The sequence below is a fragment of the Rattus rattus genome, chromosome 2 (assembly GCF_011064425.1).
Source record: "Rattus rattus isolate New Zealand chromosome 2, Rrattus_CSIRO_v1, whole genome shotgun sequence".
Classification (NCBI taxonomy): Eukaryota; Metazoa; Chordata; class Mammalia; order Rodentia; family Muridae; genus Rattus; species Rattus rattus.
In genome coordinates this window covers 59,832,568-59,846,769 of record NC_046155.1, presented here as the reverse complement: position 1 = coordinate 59,846,769, position 14,202 = coordinate 59,832,568, and the positions used below count along the sequence as shown (strand labels likewise).

Below are 14,202 nucleotides of genomic sequence, written 5' to 3'. Positions count from 1 at the left end.
CAGGGAACAGCACACCCTTAACAGACCAAAGAGGTCACGCAAGGCACTGCCTTGCGTTCATAATGGACGCTCCCAGGGCAGAGGGTACACATCATGACCCTGGAAGGAAAGCAGAACCTGGACATGACGTCAGCAATCATGGCCTTGTGAAGTTTAGTCAGGAGCGTGTCCCAGACCTTCTGGTATAGCCTAATGCTTTCTTCCCAGCCAGCGCAAGGAAGCACAGAAGCGGCTCAACTAACAAACTCCCGTTGAAGGGTAGCATGGCTTGGTGGTTAAGAGCACTCACTGGATCTGCAAAGGACTGCCCCTCCGTGTCCAGAACCCACACAGGCTAACTCACCACTGCCTATAGCGGCAGTTCCAGGAGGTAGGGTGCCCTCTTCTGGTCTCTGTAGGTATTACACTCACTCTGTGTGTGTGTGTCTGTGTGTGTGTGTGTGTGTGTGTGTGTGTGTGTGTCTGTGTGTGTGTCTGTGTGTGTGTCTGTGTGTGTGTGTGTGTGTGTGTGTGTGTATGTGTGTGTGTGTGTGTGTGTGTGCACAAATAAAAAAAATTAAAGAACAAAGACTCGTGTTCAGCTTGCGTCTCCTTTTTCACCTAAAGGTGGATAGGATCACGACTCTAAGGAAGTTAACACCCGGAACATGACCACTGTTCAGCACAGCTGGGAGTACGGACACCTTAACAACCCACCAACCGTAAGCTAAACACTGTACCCAGAGCATCGTGTGGTCGTTTCTGGGCCCTCAGAATTGTAAATCGGACCCTGTTTTTAAAATGTAAATATTCTGCTGCCAGCTACCGTTTCTCCTTTGAGACTACGGTCCAGATTCTTTTCAAATATCAAACTTTGTTTTCTTTCTTTGCGAAAATAACAGCAACATTAATCATACTTTTTGGTGGCATTTAGGGTTTTTTTCCCCCTTTTTTCCTTGATAAAATAGAACTTGGCATTATGTCGATCCTTTGGTTAAAAGAAAATGTCCCGTGACTCCCAACAGTCTGAGATCGTGGAACCGATCAAACTTTGCTCCTTTTCTGATTCTGGGATGGAGTCCAGGAAATATAATGACTACTGGGGCTCACCTAGACAGCCAAGGGCAGAGCTGGGTAAGCATTCACTGGCTGACTCAGCAATGAGTTATGGGGAATCGTATATCAGCAAGATTATTATTCTAATAGTCCTGCGATGGTTTGTATATGCTTGGGCCAGGGAGTGGCGCTATTAGGAGGTGTGGCCTTGATGGAGTGGGTGTGGCCTTGATAGAGTAGGTGTGGCCTTGATGGAGTGGGTGTGGCCTTGATGGAGTGGGTGTGGCCCTGTTAGAGTGGGTGTGGCCCTGTTAGAGTGGGTGTGGCCCTGTTGGAGTGGGTGTGGCCCTGTTGGAGTGGGTGTGTCACTGTGGGTATGGGCTTTTCTAGCTGCTTGGAAGCCAGTCTTCCACTGGCAGCCTTCAGATTGAAGATGTAGAACTCTCAGCTCCTTCTGCACCATGCCTGCCTGGATACTGCCATGCTCCCACCTTGATGATAATGGACTGAACCTCTGAACCTGTAAGCCAGCCCCAATTAAATGCTGTCCTTTATAGGACTTGTCTTGGTCATGGTGTCTGTTCACAGCAGTAAAATTCTAATTAAGGCAAGTCTCTAGTTATTCCTATGGCTGTGACACCCTGCCCATTGCCTTGCACTAAGAGCAGGCATTGCCCTGCGGGAAGCAGAACTGAGGTCTAGTTGGGGAACTTACAAAAGCAGCCTAGGATTCTGTGGGCCAGGCTTCAGGCTAAGCCCTTCACGTAGACCAGCTCTCGGCTACAAACTGGGTTCTCAACCTGAGTTAACTCAGCTCCCCCGAGGACTTCTTGGAGGCATGTCATTACTTTGGTAAATGTAGGCTTGAGGCCTGAGTGCTCTAAGTGCTTTTGCGGTACTCTGAACACACTTCCACCATTGGGCCTAAGATCCAATGGCGGGAAGACGTGACAAACCCCAACTGCCTTACTTTACAGTCTAAAATGGGAGTACCTTCCGCTTAGGGTTGGCGTAGGGCCCAGAGAGATGGTGGGTGGCACTACAATCCACTCTGTGTGCCCTATCCAACCACAGCACATGATCACTTAACTATGGTCACCATGTCCAAGCCTGAGCGGGATGAGGGACCTGTGCAAGCTCACGAGGCCAGCGCAGAGGAATAGGATGTGCACCTCAGAAATACAACTGCAGATCCTTTCTCCAGGGACATGGAGCACGGCTACATCCTCTCTCCCCTTGCCTGCCCTGCTCTTGATTAGGGAAAGATCTCCCCTTTGGAAGACTTGGGGGTCTATACCTGTTGCTACTGTTTTTAGATCCTACAAGAGAGTCAGAGGTCAGAGGGTGAGAGCCGAGCTTGCCTTGTCAAGCCTCCCTAGCAGCTGTAAGCAAAGGGTAGTCGAACTATCTTTAGATCCCCAGCTCCATCCTGTGCTCCCCGCCCATCCATGAAACCTCACTTTGTTCACCCACTTTCATGTGTATGTAGTGTCCATAGTGTGTATGTGCGTGTTCCCATGTGTATGGGCATGAGCCTGTTTATGGGGAATATACACTGTGTATGTGAGCGTTCACATGTGTATGAGCATGAATGAGCATATTTGTGGAGGGTACACATGGTTTATGTGTGTGTTCACATGTGTGTGGGCATGAGTGTGTTTGTGGGGGGGTGCACATGGTATATGCGCGTGTTCGTATGTGTGTGTGGGCATGAACGTGTTCAAGCCTGAAGTTGGCCTCAGCCACATTCTGCAGCCATTCACTGCTTTCTCTATTGAGGCAGGGTCTCTCACTGAACCTGAAGTTTGCTGATTTCTGGTGAGCCAAGCTCTCCAGCTTGTCCTGGAGACCCCGGTCTCTGCTTTCTGAGTGCTGGAATGGCTAGTGGCTGTCATTCTCATCTGGCTTTGATGTGGGCTCTGGGGACCCAACCTCTAGTCCCCACACTTGCTTGTCAAGTGCTTGTCCACTGAGCCGTCCCCCTGCTGGCTTCTGTTTGACATTAAACATATTACAACTGGTCCTGCTCATGGGTTAGCCTTGAACTTACTGCTCCATCTGCATAGATTCCTCTATCCCATTCCCTCACCTACTTTGGGCCTTTTTGTTCAGATGTTGGGACGTTTACAGTGAGAAGCACATGGATGCCCTATCACAAAGCCGAGTTGGGGTACATGCTGGCACCACTGGTAGTCACGGCACTTCAGAAGCTGAGGCAGAAACACCTCTCATTTGAGGCCATCCTGGGCTACACAGAACGGCCCTGTCTCAAAATGTGCATACATGCATGAACATGCTCACACAGGCACAAGCACACACACACACACACACACACACACACACACACACACACACACACACAGCACATCTATGTTCCACTTATCCCCTGGCACGTATCTCCATCTGAGATATAAGAGACTCGCCAGATCGATCGATCGTGATCACTTGCCCTTCACAGGGGTTCCAAATGCATGGAAGATATTTTTTAGTTTTGCTGATGATGACTGACTGCATTCTCTCAGAATGAGCGAGGAATCGAAGGGATGAGAGAGAAAGAGGGAAAGAGGGAAGAGGAGAGAGGAGGGGCAGTGGGAGGGGAAATAAGAAACTCACAGCAGGAAGTCAGGTGAGAGGATGTTTCTAAAGAGAAATGGAAGACAAGATAAGCCAGCAGAGTCCTAGCCATGTGATAGGTGCTCAATAAATATCAGTTGAATAAATGACCCCAACCTGGAGGACATAGGCCAAGTTTGCAAGGGAGAGGGTTCAAAGGTCAAAGAAGAACCTCAGGTGAGGCAGAAAGAAGGTGGAGCTATCGGCACCATATACCCTACCTCACTCTGCAGGGCATGCGCTTTCTTGGCCCAGGCCATCTTCAGATCCTCGGGCAGCGCGGTGAACTCATGGCACTGCGTCCGGTAGTCGTGGTCACTGGCCAGGGCCTGGGCCTTCCTGGCATGGACCAGGGGCACCATATCCATGGGCAGGTGGTACTGAGCTTGGCTGCTGGCCGCCTCCTTCCTGTACCAATTCTCACTCTGTAGCTGGCCCATCCGTTGGCAGTGCCGCAGCCGAGGGTCGTCACTCACACTCCGCACCCCAATGAGCTGCCCGCGCTCCTTCACAAACTCATGCCTGTAGAGAAACTGGAAGGGACGGCCAACTTAGCCAGTGCGTGCCCACCTCACAGCAGCATGGAACCCGTGCATGCCCACTTGTATGTGTGTGTGTGTGTGTGTGTGTGTGTGTGTGTGTGTGTGTGTGTGTGACCTCATCACAGGCCTCGTAGGGAGGAGGGGGGTCACCTCTTCTTGTTCTAAGCAGTGAGAACTACCTCAGGCAGTTGGCCTGAAGCATGACCCCACCCTGCCCTCAGGGCTGAGGGGTGAACACGTCCTACCTCCCTTCCTATCTAATTAAAATCAGATCTCAGAACTTTGGGAAGTCCCTGCTCCCAAAATGTGTCCTGTGGCCAACAGGAATTTTATCGAATAGCGTAAGAAGGAAACTTATATTTCATCCGTTCATATTTGGAGAAACATGAGACCCCAAAACTGGACCTGCCCATTTGAAGTCCACGTTCTCTGTAATTTGTTTGCGGGAGGGTGGAGGGGTAGAAAGTCGATGTTGACAAGAGAGCCAAGAGGGAGGAAGTCACTCGTGTCAAATCTCTCATGCTTGTTCTGGGTGATGTCACAAACAGGTAACTCTCAGGTGACCACTGCCCGCCATTGTGGTTAGAGTCCCCAGCTCCTTCTGCTGCAGACTGTTGCACTCATTTAGCCTGTGACTGACCCTCCCTCTCTTGGGGAAGGACCTCATTCAGAACTGATATACTCTGCAGGTAACGCCTTGCCTCACATGGCTATAGATTTCCTTTAATTTAGGAAAAATCAGCCTCGTGCAGTGTTTTACATGAAGTTAACAGAGATGAGGGGAGATCGAGGTCAGGGGATTCCACTCACGTCACTGGCTATGTCTCCAGAGGCCCGCGCAGCCTGGAAGGGGAGGGCGTCTATCGTTAGCTTGTAGCCTTGAGCACGAAGATTATGCCAAGACTCCTTGTATTTTGCCTAAAATGGGAGCAGATGTATAACTTTAAAATCGATCGGCGAAGGGTGCAAGCCCTTTCACTTGTGGCACGGTGTCCCAGACTCCATTTGTGAGCAGCGAGTGCTTTCTATTTCACAGAGCAAACTCTCATCAGCACATGCCCTGTGGTAAGCTCTGAGCACCCACGTGTATGTAACACGCATGTGGATTTTACATGGACACCTAAAACACGTGCTCTTTTAAAACTCCAGCAAAGAATGGGGAAGCACCTGTCTGATCGCTTGGAGCACACATCACGGGTAGCTTCAGAGCTCGCTTGAACCTCGGCAGGGAGAAAGGCTTACCTCGCTCAGGTTGGCTGCGTTCGTTTTGGCTCGGATGAATTCAGGCAGACCAAGGGTCGTCGTGTATTGGTGCCGCGCATCCTCACCAGCTGCTTTATAGAGACGCTGAACCCAGATTAGAAATAAGTAAATAAACGGACTAGTAAACAAACAAACAACAAGTAGTGGGGCCTACACACAAATTAAAAATTAATTAACTGATTAATTAATAGTAAATCAATAAATAATGAGAAGACGGTGGTCAATGCTTGTAGCTAGAAAGGCTTCCCTGGGCAAAACTTCAGCCTGGGTTGAGGGACATTTCTTTCAGTACAGTCAGGCTGCCTGAATCACATTGAAATGGAAGGACCGTGACCAGAACTGCTTTGCCAAACACCAGAAGAAGGTCAACAAGGGGCGAGTGTCCTGAAATTCTTTCCCCGTGATACAGCACAAAGTGACCCTAAGACCTGGGATATGTAATGATAGCCCTGCTGGTGGAAAGGGGCAGCCCTGGTCTGCACCCTTCCCCGATTCCTCAGGGTCCCTTCTGAGAGCAAGCTAAGCCAGGCCCACCCTAGAGGACCGGTCCCCGTGATCAGAAATGGGTCAGCGCTTGCCAGCCTCTGCAGGGTTGGAGGCCGTCCTAAAACGGCCTCTCTGCAGCACACGATTTAGAAAGAGGCAGGAAGGGGCGAGGAAGAGTTTTAAACTGATGTCATCTCTGTGCAAAGTGCTGAACTCCGTCTCTTTGGGGTCCTTATCTTCGGCTGCCACACTTCCAGCTTCCGAAGGTTTGGGGTGAATGTGGAGGTGAGTGGGAAAAATAGCCAGATCCCCACATAACTTCTGAAAGCTGGGGATGGGAGCATCGTAAGAACGAAACTGCTCCGATAACGTGTCTGCTCAGCTGACAGGAGAGCCCCAGCAAGGAGAAGGGCTAGGAGGGCAGGAGAAGTAATTCTGACAAAGGAGACCCCTCCCCTCCTTTCTTTTCTTGTTAGGATTAAATAGCAAATGTTGGGGGGAACAGATCTAGGAGATGGTGACTGAGGTCGAGGTGAAGAATTCCAGGCAGACACTGCAAGACCTGTGTCTGGATAACCACACGTCTTCCACAAACAAACATTATATTGGTTGGCCACCATCTGCCTAGAATAGGGTCACAGGCCAGCCTTTCTGACTATGTACAAACAAGTCAGCGTAGGGCCTTGTCCACGACTCTTCCAGTCCAGAGACTGTAGGGTGTGGCCTGAGGCTGAAATTCCAACCTGCCCCTGGCCTAGAGGAACCAGACTAAAGTCCAAAGCAGATACCCAACTGGCCCTCCTGTGACCCGGAAGATGTTTAAGCTCTGTACAAAATGCTCCTTTCTCCCCAAACCCTGCCTCCCCCCCCCCACCAATACAAATGGCCTTCCCTTCCCCAGGTCGCAAAACTTCACACATCTTTTTGTCTTTTCTTTAAAAATCTAGCCATCCTTGAACAGCCATTGAAGACTTCACCTCATTGGTGATCTGGTTGCTGAACTTGGCATGCAGAAGGTTGGGAGTGTCTGTCACAGCTGTGTACTTGAATGACCCAGGATGCTGGCGGTATTTACTCTGAGAAAGGAAAGAGAGTTTGGTAAGGGAAGGAACAGTGCTGCAAGTCCTAGTGTGTGTGTGTGTGTGTGTGTGTGTGTCTGTCTGTCTGTCTATCTGTCTATGTCCATGTCTTTGTGTCTGTGTCTGTGTCTCTGTGCATGTGTATATATGCGCACACACAGAGACACACACAGACACATGTGCACATGTGTGCACCTGGGCATGCACATGCACATGTGTCCCTATGTGTACATGCATGTAGATGCCAGAGGATAGTGTGGGGTATTGTTCCCCAGAAACACTACAAATAATCTTCTTTTTGAGATGAGTCCCTCACAGGACCTGGAACTTGCTGACTAGACAGCCTGGTGGCCAGCAACACTCAGACCCTGTCTTTCTCCACGTTGGAATTGGAAGCATATGCCACCACGCCCACTTAAGCCTCCTTCTGCCCAGGCTGCCAGACCAGCCCTCTGGAGTCCAGCAGGCCATCTCCCTGTGCAGAAGAACTGGACCAGCTACACTTGCAGTCTACACTTGAGGAAACTGGAGGTCCTCAGCATCGAGGACACATGACACACTGCGCACCCTCCAAACCACACTCATGTGGGGTAACACATTTGTAATCCCAGCACCAGAGAGGCAGACATGCATACCCCTGGGGCTCACTGGGGCTCACTAGCCAGCCCGCCTAGACTGCTTACGGAGTTTTGGGTCATGGAAAGACCCTGTCTCAAGAAACAAGAAGGATGGCTCCTGAGAACCAAGTTTAGGCCCACGTACACACCCACACAATGTGCACACAAACACGCACACCACACCTGCCTGTACCAGTACTCAGAAACCAGTGGCTCTATGGGTTCTCTGTAGATCCCCACAGGGCTCTGGAGGACATGGGCCATGGAGGGCTTTGATGCTGAGACAATCCTTGGAAGGCAGAGCCCAGGGCCCCTGAGCTCTCACAGGGCACTGCCCACCCACCTTAGCTTGCAGGCCTGCACTAAACATCTGTCCCTCTATCCCCACCACCATCCTGGTCCTTGAGTCCGCCAGAAGCATCATGAGGTGAGTAAGGCTCCCCATGCATTTAGAGAGCTTAGCATTCTGAGTCTGTTTACTTTTTACTAATCAGCAAGCACATTGCTGCCATCAAACACGGCTGTCAGAGAAACATCTGGCTTAAGTGCCAATCCTGACAAAAGCCGGACAGAGGGGTTCTGTATAACCCCGTGTGGCTAATTTAGAGCAGGGGATCAGAAAGGGCAGGCAACTAGGCTGAGGTCACAACACACATGAGAGCTGACCGGGAATTTCAATGCCTTATTTGTTGGTTTTCAAAGCCTTCCTGCTTTCCACTGTACCACAGGCTGCCCTTCAAAGGACCGAGGAAAAGTGCACCCTATGGGCTCATGAGTCAGATGACTTGATATTCTTGTGTGTGTGTTTGTGTGTGTATGAGTGTGTATAGACAGTATGTACGTATGCATGTGCATGCATTTGTATGTATAGTGTATGCAGTATGTGTGTCTGTGTGTATACAGTGTATATGTACATGTGCATGCATGTGTATGTATAATATGTATATGCACATGCATGTCTGTGTACAGTGTATACTATGTGTGTGCACGACACCCATGTGTGTGGCATGTATGTATGCATGTGCAGCCATGTGTGTGTTCAGTATGTGTGTAGTATATGTGTCTGTGTGTATGCACTGTATAATGCCTGTACATGCATGTATGTGTACAACATGTACGTGCACATGCATGCATGTTTGTGTACAGTATATGTAATGTGTGTATACATAACATGCACGTGTGTATAATCTATTATGCATGTGCATGCATGTGTGTAATGCATATAGTATGTATCTACAGTGCATAAATGCATATGTGTGCATGTGTGTGAACAGTATTATAGTATGTTTATGTATACACTGTATATATGCATGTGCATGGATATGTGTATATAGTATGTATATGCACATGCATGCAGGTTTGTGTATAGTGTATACAATGTGTATACACATGCATGCATTTATGTGTCGTGTGTGTATAGTATGTGTCTCTGTATGTATACACTGTATGTATGCATGTGGGTGCACGTGTGTAGAGTATGTGTATGTACATGCATATTTTTATACAGTGCATACAAGGTGTGTACATGTGCATGTACAATGTGTACATATGTGTGTATGTGTACAGTGTGTATATGGGCATACATGTGTATGCAATATGCATGCATGCATATACAAGCATGTATGTGTACAGTGTGTGAGCATGTGTATGCATGTGTGTACAATGTGTACATATGCATGTACATGCATGTGTGTGTACGGTGTGCATGTGCATACATGTGTGTGCAATGTGTATATATGCATGCACAAGCATGTATGCATATAGTGTGTGTGCATGTGCACACATGTGCATGTGCAATATGTATGTATGCATGTACAAGCATGTATGCATACAGTGTATGTGTGCATGTGCATACATGTGTGTGTTTGAATACCAGAGGTCAATGTCGGTTATCTTCCTCTAACATTTTATTGTAGAGAGGGTCTCTCACTGAACCTGGGACTCACTGCTTCACCTAGACTCACTGGCCAGTAAGCTGCAGGAATCCTCCTGCCTCCACTTACTCAGAACTGGGATTACAGATGAACACAATAGTGCTTGGCTATGTAAGTGGGTGCTGGGGGTCCTCACGCTCACTCATTTAACCTTATCTCCTGAGTCATCTCCCCAGTCCCACCAAGCTTTCTTAGGTAGAGTCCAATCTGAATGAAAACTTCAGTAAGACCAAATACCCAGGACAAAAGGTGACAGCTTAACCCCCAGCAGCCTGAGTGGTGGGACACACATCCACTGGGGGGTCTGCCACGGACATCCCGTAGCACCATCACCCTCTGGAGTCCCATGTTACCTCACTGATGAGCTCAGAGGCTTTCTTTCTTCCTTCAATCTCCAGTGCTCCAGGAATGACACAGGGAACGCCACGCATGAAGTTCAAGTCCGATCGGTACAGATTCTACAAGGAATATACAAACATCAGAAAAGCCAAACTCTGATCAGTGAAGCAAGAGAAGCCAGGGTGCCTGGACACCATCTGGAAGCGCACGGCTAGGACTCCAGGCAGCCTGGGTCTGTCTGTACAGATGTGGCGCCACTCAACAACGCTGCTCATGCTTCTCGGTAAAAGGCTTATCAGGGGAGAACGTGGGTCAGACGGAAATCACTCGGCTGTCACTTCTCTGTGAGTAGCTGTGACAGGGATCCGGATGGAGTTCTGTTTTCATGTGAGCTATCAAAACCTAAATACTGGAGAGAATTGTGGCTAGAAAGTCAGGTGTCTCGGGGCAAATGTACAAATGGTTTAACCAGTCTTTCAAACAAAAGCCAGCAGCAGTGGGTGGCATTAATTAATCATGGGTTAAAGGAAGAACTAATGAACGAATCCTAAATAAGTTGGCAAAGACTCGCTCGGGTCTGCACCTCTGTGGGTAAGTGTATTTTCAACCCTAACCCTGAGTGATTTGGAATGACAGTTAACGAGTCCCCCAGCTTACTCCCCCCAGCCGGCAAAGCTCTGGGTATGCCACCCTCCAACTGTTACCACAGCACCAGACAGGGCAAACTCCAGGGCTCTGCATAAGTGACAAATGGCCTACAGTGAGCGCGGCAACTCCTTCATCCCTACAGCGGCCAGGGACCGATCCTGAAAACCCACAAACCCACGTGGCATCCCTCCCCATCCCTCAAGTACAGTTGACCCCATTCAGACTACTGAGTTTCCTCCCGTGTGCCTTCTACGATTTCTCTGAGCAGTAGGCACTATTAACACAGGGATATCGTGGGGATTAAATAAGGTGATTTCCAAATACAGCACTTTGAATCCAACAGGAATTCTCAAGGAATCGGGGCTATTCTCACTGTGTGGACTGTGTGGGAGCTCTTGGGCTAGATAAAGAAGAATTTAGGTTGCCTGACCTAAAGAGGCCACCGAGAGCCACAAAGGAACTTGAGGGCCACTGCCCTGTGATCTGAGCTGGCAGGAGAAGGGTCCTGAGGGAGAGGCCCGGGCACTTTACCTCACTCTGTAACTTGTGAGCTTTCTTGGCACAGCTCAGCCTCAGGTCTTCTGCCAAGGATGTGTGTTGGGGGAGCGGGTGTCTGTAGTCCTGGTTGCTGGCCAGGGTCTGAGCCTTCTTGGCATGCACCAAGGTTACCATATCCAGCGGCAGATGGAAGTGAGCCTTTGAGTGTTCAAAGCCTTTCTTATAATTCACCTGGAGGGGCAGACAGATCGGCAGCCACCATTTCAAAGGTGCCATTTGCACAGGATCATCAGGGAGAGCAACTAGGACACAACTGTCCCATCCAGTGGAGGCACAGGTGGAGGTCCATGCTGCCCCCTTGCAGATGGGGACTTAATAAGTATGCTTCAGCCTGGTTCATGACTTTGCAACTCTTGGCCCTGGAAGTCATTGGCCTGGGTACAGGGGCCATGGCTCCCTGACTAGGGGGCAATATAGACAAGAGACATATCCAATGCCAGTGTTCCCTGATCAATTTCCTAGATCACCCCATTCTACATTGTCAAAAGTCAGCTCCATCCAGTATATTCCCCCACCCCAATATCTGCCCAAGTTCAGGGGTTCTCAGCTCATGGCACTTGGCAGAGAGCTTCGTCAAACATTAGATGGATTCCTAGTCAATCTGAGAGCCAACAGGAGGGGGAGGGCTATCCGGAAAGTAAGTCTGAGAATAGATACCCGTCCCCAAGCACAACGTCTATCTTGAAAACTGAGGGAGGAACCCATTTCAGGCTCCCCAGCTCCCCATCCCTGGGGGGAGCTGTGTAAAGGCTGGTACTCCTCACCCGGGGCCTCCTCAGGAATAGAGTGCATATTAACCACAGACTGACCTCTGACACTCCACACCTCCCACTCATGAATCATTCCCTCACCCTCAGAACAAGGCCAGCTCCCATCTAATCCCATACTCAGAGGTCAGCGACCCAAGACAAAAGGCAAGGGTGGAGACAAGAAGACTGAGGCAGAGAAAAATGGAAGAGAAGAGGTGAAGCTGTGGGGTGGGAGAGAGAGAGGGGGAAGGAGGGAGGAAGCAAGGGAAGAGGGAAGGGGAGAAAGAGGTGGATCAGGAGGGGGGAGGGGAGGGGAGAGGGAGATGGAGAGAGGGAAGGATGGGGGAGAAAGGGAGGAGGAAGGAGAGGAGAGAGAAGAGGAGAGGGGAAGAGAGGGAGAGGAAGAGAGAGGGGGAGAATGGTAGAGGGAGAGAGAGAGAGGGAGAGAGAGGGAGAGAGGGAAAGGGAGAGGGAGAGAGAGAGCAAGAGCATTTACTGCCCCTCTCTAGATGACTCTGGGCAAGGGACTGAGCCATTCACTCTTGACCTCAATAAGTTAGTGGAGACCCTAGTTAAATGAGATAATACATACCCCTGTAACATGTTGGGCACAAATTTCACCCCTCACATTTGCCCCTCACACATGAGCAAGGAGGTTGTATACACACCTGTGCACCAGAGTCCACACAAACATTAATCGTCAAAGGGTGATAGCAAATCAGGTGCCTACATTTATGTGAGCACAAAGAAGAGTAAAGTGGTGTGCGTGTGTGTGTGTGCATGTGTATGTGCATGTGTGCATGTGCATGTGCATGTGCGTGTGCATGTACAAGTACATACCCCATCTCCACAAAACTGTTACTGAGCAACTTCAACTGGCTACAGCCTCCAGGAATCTAGTCTAGCATCTAACAAGCATTCTAGAACTTTCCTACAAATCCTTTTCCGTTTCTAAACACTTGTGGTCATTCACTCCGTGGCCTAAGTATCTCTGCAGGCCAAACCCACTTCACAGACCACCTAGATCCGAATCTAAGAATGCCCAGTCCACAAGGGACCTAGGAAGCCCACAAATCCGAGCACATTCTAAGGGAGAAGCTAAAACCCTGAAGGAGATTTCATGAGTCTACCCTGCAAATCAGGAGCGATCGCATCACCCACTCCCCAGAGGCTGGGAGACCTAGGCTAGCTGTTCCAGGAGCAGCGTCAGGTGGGCCCAGCTCCCGCCTCTCCTCCTACTTACATCACTCTGCAGTGAGGTCGCGTGTACTGAATGTGCAAGGCTGAGGTCATCTTCCAAGCTCCGGGAGCCGAGCAGCTGCCCTTTCATTCTCTCAAATGCTTCTTTGTATTTGTACTAAAGGGAGAGAGAGCGGGAGAGAGTAACAGCTCGGGGACAAGGGACACAGAATGGAAGAGGTGGGTATTGGGCGAACATGTTTTGTTCTTTTGACAGTAACTGGGAGAGTTAAAAGGGAGAGCGTAGGAGTCGTCAGAAAAGTCTATTCTTTCATATGCAAGACTCCCAATGACTAAAGGGCTCCAATTTGAAATGGCAGAAGCGTTAGCACTTGGGCAGCCAGGGCTGGGAGACCGTGCGGGCGTCGTTAGTGGGTTCCTCACAGGCTGGCTTTATGAAAACTCTTGGTGGAAGGTGCATTTCATCTGCCCAGGTTCTGTATTTACAGTCCGGCACTGGGCTTTGTGCCCCGGACTAGGGAATTTGTATGTGTGTGTGTGTGTGTGTGTGTAGGGTACACTCTTTCTCACTGATTGTTATCTGATTGCCCTAACGCAGTCAGTTTGGACAGGAGAGGATATGAAATCCACAGGCAAAAGAAGGCAAGAGTTAGAGGCAAAAGAACCGAAAGAGGTTTGGAATAAATGTTGCCACAGAACTGGATGCTCACGTCACTTATAACTTCACTGGACGCCTTTGCTGCCTGGAACGGAAGGGCATCCAGCCTCAGCTTATACCCGCCGTCTCGAAGCCGGCTCCAAGACTCCTTATAGCGAGTCTGGTAAGGAGAAAGGCACAGGTCTGATAGTCTCCTACGTTCTGCTTCCCCCACCCCCTCAGGGATCTCACTCAGTAGGTCTCCCTTTCCCACCCACAGCCCCATCTGGGGTTAGAGATCACTGTTGCTTAGAATGGATTATATCCTAGAGTGGGCTCCTGCCTCCCATCCACCCTTGACTGGTGAAGCAATAGAGAGGGTGGGGTCGGATCAAGGGCTTGCATCCCGCAGACCTAGCTAGAGCTTACTGAGTATCAAGCTCAGTAAGGAGGCACAAGGCAAGGCTGTTCTTCTAGAGATCATTACACAAGGTGGAGAACA

The 14,202-nt window shown here is 49.7% G+C and overlaps 1 protein-coding gene across 3 annotated transcripts in view; it reads right to left on the bottom strand.

Moving 5' to 3' along the window:
- Nrap (nebulin related anchoring protein) overlaps positions 1 to 14,202 on the bottom strand; it is a 75,906-nt gene that overhangs the window by 12,634 nt on the left and 49,070 nt on the right. For all 3 annotated transcript variants that reach the window (XM_032892265.1, XM_032892266.1, XM_032892267.1), the window contains 8 exons: positions 13,774 to 13,881; positions 13,107 to 13,220; positions 11,088 to 11,285; positions 9,923 to 10,027; positions 6,917 to 7,015; positions 5,433 to 5,537; positions 5,001 to 5,108; positions 3,870 to 4,181 (listed from right to left, as the gene is read on the bottom strand). In XM_032892265.1, the coding sequence (XP_032748156.1) occupies positions 3,870 to 4,181; positions 5,001 to 5,108; positions 5,433 to 5,537; positions 6,917 to 7,015; positions 9,923 to 10,027; positions 11,088 to 11,285; positions 13,107 to 13,220; positions 13,774 to 13,881 (1,149 nt within the window). The remainder of the gene's footprint in view (positions 1 to 3,869; positions 4,182 to 5,000; positions 5,109 to 5,432; positions 5,538 to 6,916; positions 7,016 to 9,922; positions 10,028 to 11,087; positions 11,286 to 13,106; positions 13,221 to 13,773; positions 13,882 to 14,202) is intronic.